The following is a 19579-nucleotide window of genomic DNA, read 5'->3' as shown; positions in this document are numbered from 1 at the left end:
GAACCTATAGAAAGGCATGCTGGTTGTATTACAGCCAAGATTTTTTATGTGGAGCACTAAATAATCAGTTTACAGTCTACAAGACAAGCAAGAATTGTACATATGAACATACGATGGTTCGATTTCAGATTTAGATTTGGAAACTGGAGCTCTGATGAAGTGATTGGGAATATCAGAGTTTGATTGTAATCTTGTCAAATATAGTTACATAAAATATATGATTTAGCAGTGCTTTACTTGTAAATAAGCTCATCTATTTTCATTTACTTTTATTAATAAGCATGAATAAACCTTGTTATATTCCAGTTGAAGTAACATGCAGTTCATCTCCCTTTTAACAATAGTTAGATTAATGATGGTGTATTTGGGTCTACACTTGAATCAGCTTGCATTGCTTGACTGCATATTAGTCAGCTTCCAGTCTGGAGCTTCCTCCTTGATCAGCTTGATCGAACAATAAAGGTTTATCAGCTCCAGAGCTGATGTATTACCGTATAACACAGACACAAATAGCCTTTTCTTTTCTTTGCACGGTGTTGGTGAAGAGTTTGAATGAACTATGACTGCCCGAATGCCCACTCACAGTTTTCTGCTCTGTGGAGGTAATTACTGGATTTCTTATTGGGACTGTGTCTGTGTGGAGGCCATCACCGGTCTGTCCATTGGTTCACCACTTTGATCTAAAAATGAATAAATCTGAAATAAATAATAAATCTATTGTACTGAACTAATTGTGTTTTACTGGATGAATCAGTGGCGGGGGGCTGTAGCTCAGGAGCTTGAATGCTTGTCCTTCAATCAGATTATCGCTGTTCGATCACTAATTTCCTTCGATCAGCAATCTTTCCAGTATCTTGTCGAAAGGCCCTCAGTCAAGATACTGAACCCCACGCTGCCCTCCAATTTGTTTCCAAATGTATCAAAATGAGGAATTGATTAGCACCAAAATCCATAAGATCACACTTGATCATATTCAAATCGTTCCCAACCTTATTTATAAATATAATAAACAAAAACTATGCTAAACACATACATACAAGCAGACGTTGCTGCCTGTTACCTCATTAGATGTGTTTTCTGGCTGGGATGCGTACTGTATGTGTGTTCCTGAAAGAGTAACCTCATCAGTCTGTGAGGCCAGTTAATCTGAATACACATATAGGTGTTAAAAGAGTGGACTGAATTTCTCAATCTTTCAGTTTCTTTAGCTCAAACTGAAAGTATCTAAAATGTAATCACAGAGGAAGCAAATGTTTAACGCTTAACCAGTTAAAAGTAAACGTTTGTTGATCGGCTCTGCCGCAGTTGCAGTGTGGATAAAAAACATCCATTATCTTACAGCCTGCTCTCCCATCTAAATCTATATGTACCAGGTGTGACATTCATGTTGCCTATTATCGGATAATTGATGCACCTTAACCTCATATCTCATCATGCGAGCACTGTGTCCATGTAAATATATCCTTGTTCACATTTAATATGAGCTCAGATTCAGATGTCCAGAAACTGAACTGGTTGCGCTTATATGAGCACTTCACTGTTCACTCATGTAAGACAGAGCAGAGGGATGAGGTGGAGAATAAAAGGAACAGAAGACAAGTGATGTTAAAATGAACATTTATAATGACTCTTTGTTGCCGTCGCAAAAATAATCTTTAAAAAACAATTCAATTATTAACACTGAAATGCTGACTTCACTGGTAGTCCACGAGTCATAAAACACAACTCACTGAATTTCTTTTACAAACACATTACTACAGTTTACATTAAATAGTCATTACCGTTAAATCTATTAATGAATAATGTTCAAATAAACTAAGAAAAACAATGACACTTAAAATCCTCTCATTCCCTCACCATAGTAGCTGTTGTCTTTTTTTTTTCTATTTTTTTTTTAAATCAACAGTGTATTGTTTAGAAAATATACTGCTTCTAAGATGTTTCTGACAAAAGCAGAAAACAGACTGGCAGCATAACAATAATGGTGCATGAGCTCAAACGTTGTACGATTAGGGTGATGTTTTTCAAGGGGAGTGGAAATGGGACATAACCATTCCGGTGATCTAACAGTTATGCAGGCTGGCTGCCTTTTGGCTCAGTATGGAATTATTTGGCACTCTTGCTGACAAATATTTGCCATGAAAAGCTTTCACACTTTTTTATAGAATGGCACAAGAAGGCATTTTTCTGTCTGAACATCTTCGAAGGACTTCATCTTTTTGCCATTTTTAAAAGACATACAAATGCTCTCCTAGAAAGCCCTTGAAGTAGTTTACACTGTGGACTTTCAGATTCTCCTCACTTGTCAGAAATGAAAGACAGAACTCTTGTCATTACTGTCAAAGAGAAATATACCCAATCAACAAAACATCACTTTGATTACGTTGGAAAAATTTGATCTTATGCTGTCAGTCCATTTTTTTTTTCTGAGATGAAACGAACAGAGGTCAAACAGCGTAAAACCGAACCCCGAAAGAAAATGGCATGAGAGTCTATGCAAGGTACTGGCATGCTTTCCTCAGTTTACACTTAAGCAAGCGATCAACCTTGCAGAATAGTTCAGATAACCAGAAAACAAAAGAAACAGTCTTGCAGAGTTTGACAGTAAAATCTCCAACACATATATGAGTTCTTGGGGATGAAGAAGGTCAACAAAGTTCATGGGAGGTTCAGAGGGTCAAAGACAAAAAATGGCCTCATGTGTGGTTGGCAAAGAATCCTATGTTTTCTCAGACGAAAGAGCCGAGAAAGACCTTAACCCGTTTAAAGGGTGGACACAGTAGCAGGTGCTCAGTGAAGTGAAACACAAATTGTGATACCGTGTATACTGAGAGAGCAAGACTCAGGTAGAATTGGTTTAAAGAAAGGAGCGAGCAGCCTTAGCCAGTTTGTAGCATTTGTAACCAGTTCTAGCCTTCTTGTGAACGGGCTCCGTGGGGTTGGATGAATGTCCAGAATTCATTTGGAGTGAAAATAAAACAAACATGACAACTTTCGGAATGATCATCTGGCATTCAGGTGTGAAGAAGTAATTGCAACGACAGGGATTTGAGACACAAAACAATGGCACAGATATATCATTCATGTAGCTAGGCCTTAATTACTCAGAGGTTTCCTCTGTGGTTTTCATCATGATGAGGTGGCAGAGGCATTCTTCGTTTTGCTGGTGCCGATCATGTCTCTTAGATCTGATTGTAATATAAGCCAGACCTTGAACCTTCATCGCTCAGTGCTTCATTACCAATTTGCTAGCGAAATAAAAAGAATATCTAATTTGCAATTCGAAAAGAAAAACGGACAAAGTGGCTTCACGTGTTGGTTCAAAACAAAGCACTCAGTGATTGACACAGACCTCTGCTGCAGGGAATGTGACAGAAGCCTTTGAGAGAGGAAACGGGTGCTACTTTTTCTATTTTGTCCGAGACTCCAGCCCTTTCCATCATTCTTGAGACCCAACAGATTCAGGGAATAATAAATAAACAAACGTAACATCAGATCAACAGCAAAGGATGGCGAGAAAATCAAAAACAAATCAGCTGTGGAAAGCCAACACAGTTTGCTTCATGTCACACCCAATATGACCCACTGATCAGTAAAGTGCATTTTTGTAACACCAAACAAACAAGATAATGTTGACAGCGAATCGGAAGCTGTGTTAACATGTCTGGTTCATGACTGTGGCCGTGTGAGGCCTACCTGACTATAGCTGAAGTATGTTATTGACATAGATATTAATTCTACATGTATTCAACATTCCTGCCCTGAATTTACATTAAAGACAGATAAACATTCGACAGAACTGAAAAAAAAAAAAAAGAAGAAAAGAGTAAATGGGTACATTCATATATTAGATCTGGGCTTTCAAGCTGTGACATATGAAACATCTGAAACTAATATGAGACGGGTTATGTGAGGTTCAACTTGCTTGTAAAAGAAACGCTTGCCTGATATCCTAAAAACACAAGGAGCCAATGCACTGAGTAACATTTCCACGTTTGCTTGTTTCACATTTTTAATACTCCTCACTGGACCTAAAAAGCTAAATAGCTTCTCTGACGATGGCTCGAGAGATGAACTTGTCTGATGAGAAATTTGATCTCAGATGTGTGTTTTCGTGTGTTTGTGTCTTTTTTTCTCTTTTTTTCGGGCCAACATGACAATAATGAGCTCCCTCCCAACTCAAAACATTAAAAAAAAAAAAAAAAACCCCAACAACATTTCTTTAACATGAGGCGAGTGAACTTAAGAGCTTTACATTTGACCGCATGCAGTGTTATGTCTTTGAATGTTGCGAGAGACCTCGCAGATTTTTATAACTTTTTTTTTCCTCCATAATTTACTTTGATACCATGCAATAGAAGACGTGCAAAAAGATAACACCTAACTCCACAAACACATTTTTGATTGTTAATGGCTATGTTATGAATGCTTATAACATGTTATGCTTAGTCCATGCTGGCCTATAGAGACATTTGTGAGAAAACAGCAGTACTAAAGCCACAGGTCAAACAAACACACAAGGGATGCATGGAGTGTAAAACAACATGGATCCATAAAAATCACAATCTTTAACTCTTACTCTATGTACCTATGGGATAAAACAATGCACAAAAAGTTCTTTGTCCTTTGTTTTCTTAAGTAATGTATTTGATTATCTTTTCTTAACTTAAAAGACAATGTTTGATTGGCACTTGATCAGCACTTCTAAACATGTTATTGATATCTAACATTTGATCGCACATCTACAATTTCAGAAGCTGCGGAGGTCTAGTTTGGCACAGGTCGTACTATGGAGTCTATTATTACTTTTACTATCTTACCAATACTGTATAGTATTCTATACACCTCGTTTTATGCTCCATCCTTTTAGAGCATGTCTCTAATCAACAGACCAGACATCTTTTCAACTAAAATATTTTGTATAGTTTACTTATCAAATAGCAGCATTTTCATAACTTACAAAAAGTACATGTAAACCTATTCATTCAAAATCTTAGTAATTTCAAAGGTTCATACAACAGACATAAAACACAAAACAGGACGACATGCTACTATATTGCTTCCAATATTCTTTACATTTTCTTACTGTCAAACTAAATCATCAATGACAGAAATATGGACACCACCGGTCGATGATGAGTCATCGTAATGCACAAACAAATCGCGAAGCTAATCTTAATCAGGCTTAGTTGGCACTCTCATCATCCACACAAATATAACATAGTTTCACATTGTATCGACAACGCTGGACTGCATTTGGACTACAAACTAGAATAGCTACAATAAAGTACATATAGATCATATGACATGACATATTGTATTCCACAGAAATGATTTCTAGTCATTTTCAGATAACAGGATATGCATAAAGGATGTCATTGTTTCGGCTTGAGGTCACAAACACGTTCCCACATTACTCTCTGGCTATCTTATGCATTCTGTCCAAACCATGCTTTGTTTAGAGGCTGAAACTTGAGCTCAGCCATCATATGAATATTATTTTAACCAAGATTTGCCTTCTTTTGGAAAAAAAACCAACAAGCCTTTTCTTTTTATTTGAATAGGCTAAACCTGTCTCAATCTTTCTTGTTCTTCTTATAGAGGGAATTTGACACTTAGCGCTAACGTTGCTGGTTGGTCTGGTGGGTGTCACAGTTTTGGAGGCAGGTGTTTTCTGTGCATTTTAGCCTTGTGAACTCTGCGGCCTAGGAAAATATTTTCATATCCTTACGACCTATAGTGCATAACTCCCACCCACAGCACATCCAACACACCACCCATGAGACGAAAAGACAGGAGGAAGGAGAAAGAGGGGGAGAGCACAGTGTAGGAAGAAGCACAGACAGGGATTTGGGCACAGGAGGAATCCCAGAACAGAGAGAACATGCAGGGGAATAAAATGTTGAGAGAAAGAGGAAAGTTAATGAGGGGCAGAGAGAAACAGCATTTGGCACGATGTATCGATCAGAGAGCTTTTTGAAGAAGAGCTCTCTGGAGTCAAGCAGTCCAGTTGCATTGATAAAACATCCCTTTGTTTTGTGCTTGTTTCTTATTATATGCTAAAATATTGGGCAGTAAAAGGTTATCTTAAGCTATGATTTCACTGGCGGCCAGATTGTTGTTATGGATGATTGCGAAGCCTTCCAAACACATAGTGAAAGGAGAGATTTCAGCTCGTTAGAAAGGCTCACTCACTGCAGTCGCCACGCATAATGTTCAGACACAAAGACTCGTTTTAAATGCTTTAAATCCATCTGTTTTCAAACATGAATTCTGAAAATGAAAAGGCTGTCCATTAAATTTTCCTAAAATCGGAGGTGTCTCTGATTTTCTTGGACACTGCTCAGCACCAACCCTCACAGCTTTGCATCACGGAAGCCGATCATAGAGCTTGGGTTGATGGGGACAATTGAAAATGTCTTTAGAGTGGGAGGGGAAGTGGACGCAAATAAGACTTGAAACTACGGAGCAGAGAGATGAGGTGGGTATAAGTATCAGTTTGCCGATCGGAAAAATGTACGCAAATTTTAGTGCAGCGTGTTGATAAACAAACACATCACAAGATGCTGGAGTATAAATGCTCTTGTGGAGATATCCCCTCTGTCAGTATTGGTAGGTCTTGTGTACGTGACATAGATGTGCACATTGAAATATACTCACATCCCCAACAGGGACAGACACGCTTTACATTGTGTTCTAAATGTCTCACAGTGCAGTCTTCAGAGACCCAGTGTACTCAGGATGAACGCTATGGATAGCAGCACAGAGGGGAGGCGAGATAATCTTTGAGTGCTTGGAAATGCTCTAGACATTTATTCTGCCTGCATTAGACAAACAATTACCTATAAAAGACAACAATGCCAAAATATTTTATGCTTTATTAAATGCTCCACTCGAGGCTTTAACATGCTTTTGGAAGGATAACAGCCAGCCTGGATGTTTGTCTTTTTTTTTCTTTTTGTCTTGATGCAAATTGGGAAGGATGGTTCACAGAAAAGTGACTCCACACCTTCTTTTCAAGTGTCATTCTACTTCCCTTTCATTAGTGTATGTCTCATGACTATTTGGTACCCTTAATGTAAAGGCGATAGTTTCTTTGTTCACAGATATTGGTTCATACAGTTTTTCTTAACAAAATACTTTTGTGGTGCTGAACTATTCTGACACTGCTTCAATGTAGTCAGAGCCTTAAGTGTTGGGAGTTACAAGAGTCAGGCTAAGGCAAAAATGATGTTCGCTAATATCTATGACAGGATGTCTCGTTGATATTTGAAAGAACAGAGGGGAAAAGCCTGCATTGGGAATGAAAATGGACTTGAATTATAATGCTGGATTGCTTTTCTTCACGAAATGCTGAAATCAATCATTTGTCCTTAGGTGAGAGGCTGGGTCAGATCCAATGGGCTACTAATGGCTGGTCGACACGTCAGCTACTTAATGTCAAGTAACAAGTTAAGTCGCCAGAGAGATTCTGATTTCATGGTAAAGGAGATATAAACCTAATCTTATAGCACCAAGAAAGGGTTAAACAACTTTTTTTTCTTTGAGTTTGTAGCTGTGACTGAATATGCTAATATGTTTCAGTGTTTGTGCGCTTGTGGGAGCATTATCTATGGGTGTTTATGTAAAACATATTCATACATTCCTGTGTGTCTCCTCTGTCCTCTCACATTGATTATTTAACCCCTGAACTATACTTGCAGACAGCAACAGCGAAGTTCAGACTGGGTTTGAGTTATACATTTCTTTCACTGCAACACAATATTTGATCCCTGTAAATAAAAAATAGCAATAGGCTAATATTGTTTTTACATTCAGATCAACCTGCATTCACAGGTTTAAATAATCTATTTGTGTTTGAATGAGACCGTGTCAATAAATAAAGGATGAAAATATAAAATACTCAAATTTAGAAACTTCAATTATGATATGAGCCAGAATTCAACATATGTCAACATAGATATGTTTTTTTTTTTTTTTTTTTACGAAATTATACTCAGATTGCTTCCCCAACGACTGAGATGAGCTCAGGTGCTTGTCATAAAACCTCTGTCCTGTTAACAATGCCTTCTGCATTGTACACAAAGAGCAAGGTTTGTAAAACAGCTCTATTAGCTGGCTGGATCTTCATCTGACTCGCTCGGCTCACCGGGAGCTGAGGCTTGAAACTGAAATTAAAACCAACAAAACCAAACAAAAAGAAGGAAAATAAAATTGTAATGAGGTTTTGGAGGAGGGTGAAACCCTGCGGTCTCACTCTTGAATCTGCAACTTGGCAGTGGACCAGTTCAGCTTACTCTGATCACCATTGTCAAAAAGACTTGACACAAACTTTTAAAAAACATCAGGACGTCAGTCCTAAAAGCATACTCACATATCACACACACTTATCTTGGCTGTCTCCCCCACCTCCTCCTTTGTGATTCTCTCATTTGATACTGAAATATTGAACAGATATTTGGACATTTCTTTTTTTTCTATTCATTTTGACTCTCTCAATTCCCTTCTATCTCTGTCTTCATCCTTTCCTTCTTTTCTCTTCTTTTTCATTTTAGCCCACCTTTTGTGGGTTGGTAGCGCGCACGCCCTGCTCGTAAGTGATCCGCTGGCTGATCAGATACTGCGCTGCTTGTGTGGCGGCCGGCGACCCTGTTATGGTAACTTTACGGTTCCGAGTACCAGGAATGAACTCTCCTTTTTTGGAGATCTGGATGCGAGCTCCTGTCAGCTCCTGGTACTCTACCAGCGTTTTCCCTCCTTTCCCCAAAATGGCACCCACCAGATTCTCGGGCACAGCAATTTCAACCACGTCCTTGGCCCCATCTCCCAGCTTCTCTGTTGCCAACAGGGATGAGGCCATCAAGGGTGATGAAGCATTTAGGTAACCATTGGAAGCCCCTGTAGCAGCTGCTAGAGAACCCAGGGAGAACCCACCGAGGCCTGTAACAGGGTGGCCAGCACTGCCAGAGGCGTCGTTAGCGTAGGAGGCCAATAGGTTAGCCGCAGCAGCAGCAGCTGGGTTAGCACTAGCCGCAACAGCAGCAAGGACTCCAGAGGCAGCTGCAGGGTTGAGACCCAGGCCAAGGGTGTTAGTGTTGTAGCCGTAGCTGGCCAGCGTATTCAGGGCTGAGGTGATGGCCAGCAGATCATTGCCAGAGAAACTGGACATGGTGGCAGGGAAGGCACCCATTCCTGTCAGTCCGGCCTGACCTAGAAGGCTGGAGGCAGTGGCAGCTGCTGCGGCTGCATTGGGCAGCACCTCAGCTGTATTGGCGTAGGGGGAACCGGTGGGGTTGGAGTTAGCCACTGGGCCGGAGACGTTGGAATAGCTAATATTGAGGCAGCTGCTGCTCTGAGGGTCCTCCTGGATTTTCTGCACTATGATTTCCACAGCCTTACGGTTCTGTTCAGGTTCCCCACTGATGGTTACCACTCGCTCCTGCAGGTTGATGCCTTCTGGCTTCTGGGAGAGCTGCACCCAAGCTCCGGACTGCTCCATCACCGCTTTCACTGTGGCTCCACCTTTGCCAATAATCAGCCCAGCTGTGCTATTGGGCACAATCAATTTGGCCTGTGGAGAAATAGAAAGATTTTGGTAGCAAATAACATGAAACATGAGAATGATTTCAAAGCATAAATGGTCAATAGACAGAGGGGTATCTCTCACTGAGTCAGAGTACTTTACCAACCCCCACTTTACTCAGCGATTTGTTAATCCCAGGGGTTTAGGCTGCAGCTGCCACATGGCTCTGTCTAGCTATGAAAGACAGTAGGTAAAAATAAACCACATACACTCACATTTTCCTGACCCTACCAGACTGTGGGTTGTGGCCCACAGAACAAGTGAGATTGGCAACTAATAAACAAAGTGCCCAGGAAGTGAACTGCTCCTACTGTATCGTGACAACACACCTTAAAACTCCCGTTTGTTACACAGAACCATCTAGAAAGATTAATTCAGAAGCAGTTTAAAAATACTCATCACTTGATTGGATGAGCCATGTGTCTTTCAATGCCTATAATGGGCCAGCTTGAACCAATCAAGAGAGTGGTCCCTGTTGGTAAAATGACGATCCAGGAAAACCAACAGGATATGAGCAAAAACATCTTTTCCATTGATAAAGCCTTCAGAGTTATTTTGTCCTTCTTTTACTGAAGTAATACTCTCTACTGCCATAACAGCAACTATTCTAAAATATTTTAAGAGACCTAAAACCTGCCTGTAGCTACCAGTTTTGAATGCTGATCAGGCTTAACTTGCCGTTGCACATTTGGCAGGGTGGATTTTCCAGTGATTGTGAACTTGCAAATCTCATGAGAATCCAGCTGCTCTGCCAAATGAAATGATTCTCTTGGCTGTGGAGAATCTCACCTGTTTGACGCGGTCAGGGTTAACCGTGGTCTGTGGTTGCAGTATGCTGACTGGTTCTGGTTTCTGGGCGCTCTGGGGCATCTCGCGGACTTTCTCCGCAATGAAGTTGTGGACACCATTGAGGGCTTCAACAGTACCCTGTATCAGGCAGACTCGTTCTGTTGTTCCTGTGATGAGAGGAGGACAAGCACAAGAGACAGGTTACTCTAAGGTGCTCTCAGTGGATACTTGGTAAAGAGATTTGAGGAACTTTACATTTATATCAAGATGGCTTGACAATGAAGAATGCTCTTAAACGTTTCACAAAGCTGTTGTTTGTTTTTACACAATCATCAGAGAAACAGCCGAAAGACTGAAGACTGCTTAGTTAGCGAGCCACAGGGGGGAGGAGGATTCCTCCTAGATGATGTAACACTTACAGTGCGGTAATGCTCAGGCCGTCCTTGCCTTGCAGCTCTAATAGACTAAACACACATTTGTTCCTCCTCAAGGCTTCTTTCTACGCCCACATTAACAACCGAACCGGCATTCTGTTGCCATGGTAAAGGGGCCGAGCCGTGGAAACAGGTGATGCAACACTGAGTCCTTTATACTGGCTTTTAAAACACTCTCTCTTTTGTATCAACCTTCCTGCCTTTCACTCTGGCACCATTTGACTTAATTCTGGTAGAATCTGAAATATATCTTAATTTTTTTCTTTATTTGATTGCTGACTGTGAGAAAAAGTCCCATTTTCTTCACTTAACTGAGTAAAATGTGTAGATGGAAAGACCACCCGGTGTAATATTCCCAAGTGATCTGAAACTGAAATGCTAAAATAAATCCAGTGAAAACTCAATTCTTGCCAGACATGACTGGCTTTATGGCACAGATGTATTAAATAATAGATACAGACAGTTACTTGGACATTTCAGCAAACGTGATAAGAAACTCTAAATGGGCTAAATTACAAGGTTTATGAGCTGAATTAGACCTAGTTTTCTTTTTGAGTTCTTGATATTAGACATATAGCACTATATCACGCCTAAATAACATTACATACATTTAAAACTACTTAAGATACTGTGGGTTCCAGCATAGTTTATCCTTTGGACTTTCATATTATTTCTACGAACTATATATAATCGGTTGCAATTAAAAAAAAATCTGAATGTAAATCACACTTTAAACCCAACAGCCTATGAATGAAATCCTTTAGAGTTTTGGAGGGAAGCACACTTGCTGCCCCTGCCTCTCACTCTTGATGTGACAAATTAAGGGACCAAAGCTTGTGAGTAGAAGCACTTAATCTTTCACAGATTTTTATGTCCGACTATCCTGTTCATCAAGTAAATTACTACCAAATGTAGGCGCAAAGACGCAAATGTTACACAACACAAATGCATAAAACTCACAAGATATACGTTTTTTTCTAAAAGATATCCAACATGTTCAAAGTTAGTCACTGGAAAATGAATCAGACAAAATAAACATTTTGTATAACACTGATATTTCCCATCTTGTCGACTGATTGCTATGCTGGAGAAAAAGGTAAAAGGAGATTATTTCTCAATCATGAGCGACTCCTGCATATGCAGCCTGGATACAAACAGCATGGACCGGCATGTGAAAAAGAGAGTACGTCCGCTTTCAGTTTATTTTTTTATAAGGATTTACATACGAGAACATTATAAAAATCATCCGGTTCTTAACAGGTCTTAAATTAATTGAATACAAGCTCAGATGAACAACAAGGACATATGACACAGTGTCATTATTTATTAAACATAAACTAAGCAAAAATGCAAAAGCAGTTAGGTCAAAACTACATACATCCCTTATTTCAGTAGCCTGCATGTCCATCTTTAGAAGCAGTAATAATTTTATGTCGGATGTTATCAGTATCACACAGGTTATGGAAAAAATTGGACATTCATTATTCATTGATGCACAGCTCTCTTAAGGTCCCACCACAGCATTTCAATCAGGTTGAGGTCTGAACTTCGACTGGACCATTGCAACACTTTGATTCTTTTCTTTTTCAGACATTCTGTTGTAGATTTGCTGCTGTGTTTGGGATCATTGTCCTGATGATGACCGAGTTTCAGCCAAACTTTAGCTGTCAGACAGATGGCCTCACATTTGACTCTAGAATACTTTGGTAAACAGAGGAGTTCATGGTGGACTCAATGACTGCAAGGTGTCCAGGTCCTGTGTCTGCAGAACAAGCCCAAATCATCAGCCCTCCACCACCGTGCTTGACAGCTGGTATGAGGTGTTTGTGCTGATATGCTGTGTTTGGTTTTCTCCAAACGTGCTGCTGTGCATTATGACCAAACATCTCCACTTTGGTCTGATCTGTCCAAAGGACATTGTTCCAGAAGACCAGTGGTTTGTTCAGATTTTACAAACCTAAGATTATTGCTGATGTCTTTCCCTCCATGGCATTTTTAATTGAATGCTCCAGACCAGCAAACACACAAAAATCTTTTTATATAGGTGGTCACACTTGTTGATGATCAATTAATCCAATGTACTGATTAGCAGCATCCAGCTGCTACTTACCCTCTTAATTCCCATGGAAACAGTAAGGGTGTACCGAGTTTTTCCACACACTCTTTCTGCATACTGGCTTAGTTTTTGCTGAACAAAAAAATGACACAGTTTAATGTGACATGTGGTGTTGTTCATCTGAGGTTGTATTTACCTAATTTAAGACCTGGTAAGGACCAGATGAATTCTTATTGATCATTTAAAACCTTAAAATCAAAACGTATACTTTTACGTATGCTTTTATTTTCACAAGAAAGAAAGACAGATTGAAACAGGTGAAGCAGGTGGACACAACTTAATCTCATTATGGTACACATAAAAATAAAGGAGTGAAGGAACAAATAAACAAATAAAACCTGTGACTTTCACTAGTTTCAACTTACTCGGTTACAGTTGCCTTCTTACAACTGAGAAACCTCTTTCCTAGCCCAGTCAGATGCAAAAACAGAAGACACAGTGCTCTGAGTAATCTTAGTACACTAATCTCCAGTTAAACATTTATGCAAAAACAAAGTCTTTCCAAAGACTGACAGCATTACCTCCCTTCCAGTAGGACAGATTATGCTGAAGCAGAAAGCATGATAAGTTCCTACAACCTGTGCTGTTGGTATGACACCACAAAGAGGACATGAAACTATCTGAATGTTAGACTACTTAACTCCACCCTTCCTGAAATGCTGGCATCAGTTTTTGCACTCAGCTTCAGTGAACAGTATTGAATTTTGAAATAGTAGTTCCTTGCTTTGAGTCACAGTCAGGGTTTGATCATTCTCATCCTGACATGAGGGGAGAAAAATGTCAGTGGTGCCCCAGAGAGCACACTCTCACTCTTAAGCTTTCTCCACAACACCAGAATCTCATGTCTTCTATCTTGATCCCAAAGTACGGAAGTTTCCACACTTCTCAGTATTGGCTGAACTTTTCTAGGATGAAAATCAGTCTCCGTAATAGCCTGTCCAAATCCTCTGCCTGAGACTGTTAGCATTCCACACATGAAACATCACCCATAATTACTGTCAACACATCAACAGCTGCTCTGAGATACAGTATTATCAACACAACAAATTGAGCTGAAACATTGTTGGAAATCTCTGTGCTGACTGCATTCATCATGTCACATTGATCTAAAACACAAACATCGATGGTAAATGTGGGGATCTATCGCACTGATCCGTTTAAATCCAGGAAAATAAGACAAAAAAATTCTCCTGCAAAACTTTTACATGACAACAAACCTCAGCCAGAGGTTCGCTTCCATCCATGTGGCCATCTTTGAACAAAGCCAATAAGCACACCCCACTCATCATAGTCTTCTTCTGGCATTCAGTTAAAAGAAATAAGTTGATCAATTACAGATTTATTTGCTATATGCACCTGGTTCTAGTGCTTCTCACTGATAAATTCTAACTACGTGGACAAAAGGGAATTCTTTGGGGCATTATGGGACTGAAGTAATAAAGGATCCGATGTCTAAACTGTTCGCCAACTGTACACAAGGAATTATACTGTTAAGTAGTCATTTGATGAGATCTTTGATCAGAAATTAAGCTGAATTTTTGGTCAAACACTGTTATTGTAAAGTGTCACTACTCTGTACTTTCTGACATTTCCATCATGTTAGTCTCTTATGTCATAAAACAGTAGTCACAAATATGTAATATACTTTTATTTCAGAAATGAGGTCAGTTGTTTTATGAAAACAGATGTTCACAAAAGCTTTTAGCAAATAAAAACAGAACCGGTTATCATAAATCCGTAAATCCCCTATTTTTTTCTTCTTTCTTTTTTGCAATTTTTTTGGGACTTTTTTGCTTATAACCTTTAGCCAGTAGATGTATAGTCATTACACATTTGAAGTCTTCATTTGTGAGAACTACAAAAAACTGGTGATCAGCGGAAATTGCTGTCTCCTTCCTCTTCTTTGCTCCCTGCACTCGTCCGCATCTCTGCAGACATGCAGGCTTTTTTTTGGCAGGATTTTCACAGAAATTGCGACAGCTTCCTCTGGGGTTTTTGTGAAACCATACGAAGGTGTAATCATGTTTATTTGTGCTTCAGAAAGTAACCACTGTGATTCTGATTTACTTATTTGCTCTACGATTGACAACTGGCCCAAGCCTGTCTCCTGAACCCGAGGAGAGAAGGAGAAGCCAAATTAGAATAGTGTTTAGAAAGACTAGCTAAAAATAGTAGCTTAGTATGAATTTAAACAAATATTATACTGTTTGCTGCTCTAGTCTCTCTCCCATCTTTTCCTATTCATTAAATTTACACCCATTGCATGTAAATTGGCAGTTAATTCGGTAACTGAAGACAACCTTTAATTTATCAGCATAAAACAGTATTCCTGATTAACAGACCCCAATCACTCTCACTTACTGACACCACAAGTGTAGTTAATCCAGGCACTGATGACGAGATATGCTGTCACACAGAATAGTATTTTTAAATCAATAATATATCAGTGAACTTTGGCGATGAAAAGAAGAAACGACCTGCTTGGAAAACTTGATTCTTCAGAGACTTAAAATGCAACCACACACACCAGCTTTAAACCATAAAGTAATAAAGAATAATGCTACTGCATAATGTTGAGTAATATCAAGGGTGATATTGAATTGGAGATGTATATGTTAGAAAATCTGTTAATATTAGTAAAATATTGGCTTCTCCCTGACAGTATTTTACTGTTATTAACACATTAATTATGAATTCGCTCTCTGAGTCTCACTCTGCAACGTGATTCCTTGACAGATCATGAAATACCTATGTTGGTCCATGGCACAATGTATGTAATCTAACAGTAAGGCCTCCAAACATTTACAATTGCCACAACTGACACTGTTGACTAGAGAAAAAGTGCCTTAATAGGAGGAAGAAGAGGATTGGCATAGCATTAAATATCCAACTTTCAAACATGAGATTGAAAATTCAGATCCCATCCTGCACTATATTTTCCACACTGTGTCCACTTTTGTACTTAAATTGCTTGCCAACTTTTTCTAAATTTGGTCGTACCCTTAAATGGCTACGGTTAGAAGTTAGAAGTACGTGGTAAGGTGTAAATGTTACAAAATACATGGTTAGGGTTAGAAAAATATAAATCATCACAGACTACACAGTTTAGAAATCAATGCTCAGAGATGCTGTCAAGTGACGCAATGCTGCCCCGACACAAAACAACTACCTAAGCTGTCATCTCACAACTTCCAACTTTTGATTGTGAAACAACAAAGTTTTCAACAAGAGGACAAACGTACCTGCCATGCGATTTTCTCCCAAACTACTTACTCAAAGACAATTTGGTGAGCAATTTCCTGTCATTTTGGTGCCTCAAAACGAATTTACGGTATGAAATAAGACAATTACGCAACAATTACACAAACACTGCTGATGCATGCGTTTGCTCCTCTAAAGAGTACTCTAAACATCAATTCCTTTCTTTTTTACACCCTGTGTCTTCCTCTGAATGCCAAGAATTTTTCTATTTTGAGCTTCAAAACCAGTACTCCACCCAATGACTTATCTTCAGCTCTAGCAAACCAATCATTGTTGGTTTACATTAAATGCTTTTCCAAAAGTGAGCGGGATGGCAATGACACCATAAATACCAGATTTCGGAATAAGGCTTGAATTGGATTAGTACTGCTTTTTGACTCCTTAACCTTAAATTCTGTGTGAAAAGTGGTAATAGCCACAATGGCAACCCATTACTTTGTGAAATGCCATTTTTAAGCCTTTAGTTTGTCATTTAGCTGTCACTGTCATGACCTTTTCTGGAGCCTGAAGTGATATCATATTTTGACAAATGATATCACTTCAGACTCCAAAAATACTAGGATGCAGCTGGATAGTGATACACAACACCCGATTAGACAAAAATATGTATCTTTAATCTAATAAACCATAATCTAATACTATTGGATTATGGAGTTACTTTCAAAATGAACCAGCACAAAGATCAAGCACACAGATCAAAAGGAGTAAATTTAACTGATAACATAATTCTTCGCTTTGACTAATTTCAAAATATGTTGAAAATAAATTAACCATTGCCTAGCAAAGATCTGTGGTAATTGCACTTAAGATCTGAGGTGTGGTGACAGTCCATCTTTATGTACAGCCTATGCATTATACTCCAACACTAACCAGCAATCACAGCAGAGCAGAGTTTCCCTCCTGCTGATCTTATCCAATGCCAACCATGTAAAAAAGCAAATACTCTGACATTTAGACAAATTTACCTGCCACTGGATGGGCTAAGTCAGCATCGTGTGAATTTATTTGATAAGAACTTAAAAGAAATTAACTTCAATTTGTCATATTTGTGCACGGTTATTTGTTCAATTTTTGAAGGTGGTGATGGCTAAATGGATCTTGTGCAACGCGATCAAAAATGACCAAATTAAAATATATATATTTTACTATATTGTATCAAGTAACTGTACTGATTCTCATTGACATGTGTTTTGTGTTGTTTTCAAAATGGTGACATTGAACATTCATCTAAACAAATGCACTGCCAACAGTAGAGACAGTGTATATTAGCTGGTAGCTGCATAAAGCATGGATTTGCAATAGAGCTTGCAGTTATTAAAAGGCAATCGGTAATTTAGTTTGTTTGCAAAGAACAAGTCACTGCAAGCATGCAAAACTGGTTTGAATTACACTGTTAGTCTAATAGTACTCAAATTACATCAGCAAAAAAGATTACAAGAATCTAATATTGCAGTGAGACAGTGACTCGTTCTGCAGTGGATAAGAGAAGCAAAAAAAAAGGTAAATAAAGAACACACAGAATAAATTAGGTAATGCGAAAGTTATGTTGGAAATACTAAATAAAATCGCAGTACTATCACATAGATAGTCTCTGGAGATGTGACCACCAAAACTGACTAGCATTTGGACGTGGGCGATATGACCACCAAAACATCTCCTTCTGATGAAGAATCATGATCCACAATCTGAGTCACGATTCTCCCTTGGACACAAATTCTGCAAATTCAACTCAAGGCAAAAGGCTTAACCAACAAATTTCAGCAACCTGTGTTATGCTCAGATTTTTAGTGTGAAAGTTCTGACTGAAAGAGGTGATTCATGTCTCCACAGCTCTGAGTCCTCTTTGAGGATGTTGGTCTGCTCGCTGCTTTTCTTTCTCCAGCATTTTGTTGTTTGATCACAAAAATTACACCCCCAAGATGTGTGACGTGTCAAATTAGTGTGGTTTGAATTGTCTCAACTCAAATCGTGCTTTTGCGAGCGTTTTTGTGAAGCAAGAAGGTTTGGACAGCAGAGCCCTTTATTTAATGACTGGATCTGTTCTATTCCTCCTAAAAGCAGATCATATTCAAAACATAAGAATATCTACCTCTACTTGCACAGCTGCTGATAACAAGTAACCATCAGGTGGAGCATACCAACATTAAATAGTGAAAACTATACTAAAAACCAAAAAATAGCTACAGCAACAGAGTCAAAGACATCCTAACTTTAAGTTTGGAAGCCCCGTGCTGCAGCGGGGCGTGTCGATGACGTCATCCAAGTAGAAAGCCCACATAAGCCCCTCGATAGCCCAAAATAACAACAACACGGCAGCTCTGAACTAACAGTGCAATAGTTACACGTTCATTCATTCGTTCGGCTTAAAGTATTGGTGAAATAAAGACAGATAATGACTTATTTAGAGGCTGTATTGTCTATACCCTGTTCACTCCCGTTATATGGATACACGCGGATCTCGAGTAATCTAAATATCTTCCAAAGGATGCCGACTTTCACCAAACCGTTATTGGGGAGTAGATGAACGTATTTTATGCCAGAAATAAGGTCCAGGTTTAAAAAAACAACAACAAATGCCCTGTATTCAAACACCAATGAAATATTTCACAGCCATTTCAGCCTCACACAGATTTGTTTTAAAGTTTAGTAGAGGTAGGAACAAAGGACACACAGAGGCCAAAAGCTTATGGTCTGTGTAGAGGATATGTGATGGGTTAGTCAATATCCTCCGAGCTTGTTTGGGAACGGATTGCTCATAAATTGAGTGTAGGGACTTGTATTCAGTCCTCCCTAACACCTTTATGGTGGAGTGTACCAGATGAGCAAGCTTGGTTTTTAGCTGCACAGTGAGATTGCCAAACTATGCTGACATCTCATATCTGACTAAGCTCTCTAATACGAAGTGGTAAAATAAAAATATAATCCTCTGATCCACAGCATGCACTCCGAGTCAACGTGAAAAACGCAGTCTCTGTTGTTGGCGAGAACACAAACCTTCAACAGGGACCCTCCAGCTGAAGGTGTTATCCTAATGGATGCCGAGATATTTATACGAGCAGACCAAAATCAATGTGTGCCATGTTTTCTATCTCTAAGACATAAGCTGGTGGATGGTGGTGTCATCAGAAAATGTAAAAAGAAAGTCCCTGTGATGGCTATTTGTGGCCTTGTTTGTGTGTAGCGTTATTTAGTCTTATAGAAAAGAACTAGAGAGCTGACACAACCCGGCAGGGTGCCTGTGGTGATAGATCTGGATTCTGAAGGAGCAGAGTTGACTCTAATGTGATGACTTTGATTGGAGCACTGTATCTGAAACTGGTGGAGTGCCCCTTTAATCAACTGACCTTTGCCAATCACAAAAAAAAAAAACCTGCAGCAGCTATTTACTTGCTGTGT

The 19579-nt window shown here is 39.2% G+C and overlaps 1 protein-coding gene across 2 annotated transcripts in view; it reads right to left on the bottom strand.

Moving 5' to 3' along the window:
• Positions 1 to 1600: 1600 nt before the first annotated feature.
• Positions 1601 to 19579, bottom strand: part of LOC142401254 (RNA-binding protein Nova-1-like) — a 30884-nt gene continuing 12905 nt past the window's right edge. For both annotated transcript variants that reach the window (XM_075486594.1, XM_075486595.1), the window contains exons 3-4: positions 10373 to 10539; positions 1601 to 9571 (exon numbers count right to left, since the gene is read on the bottom strand). In XM_075486594.1, coding sequence (XP_075342709.1) covers positions 8552 to 9571; positions 10373 to 10539 — 1187 coding nt within the window. In that variant the 3' untranslated portion in view covers positions 1601 to 8551. The remainder of the gene's footprint in view (positions 9572 to 10372; positions 10540 to 19579) is intronic.

This window comes from Odontesthes bonariensis, chromosome 16 (genome assembly GCF_027942865.1).
Source record: "Odontesthes bonariensis isolate fOdoBon6 chromosome 16, fOdoBon6.hap1, whole genome shotgun sequence".
Taxonomy (NCBI): domain Eukaryota; kingdom Metazoa; phylum Chordata; class Actinopteri; order Atheriniformes; family Atherinopsidae; genus Odontesthes; species Odontesthes bonariensis.
This window is presented reverse-complemented; position numbering and strand designations above follow the sequence as displayed.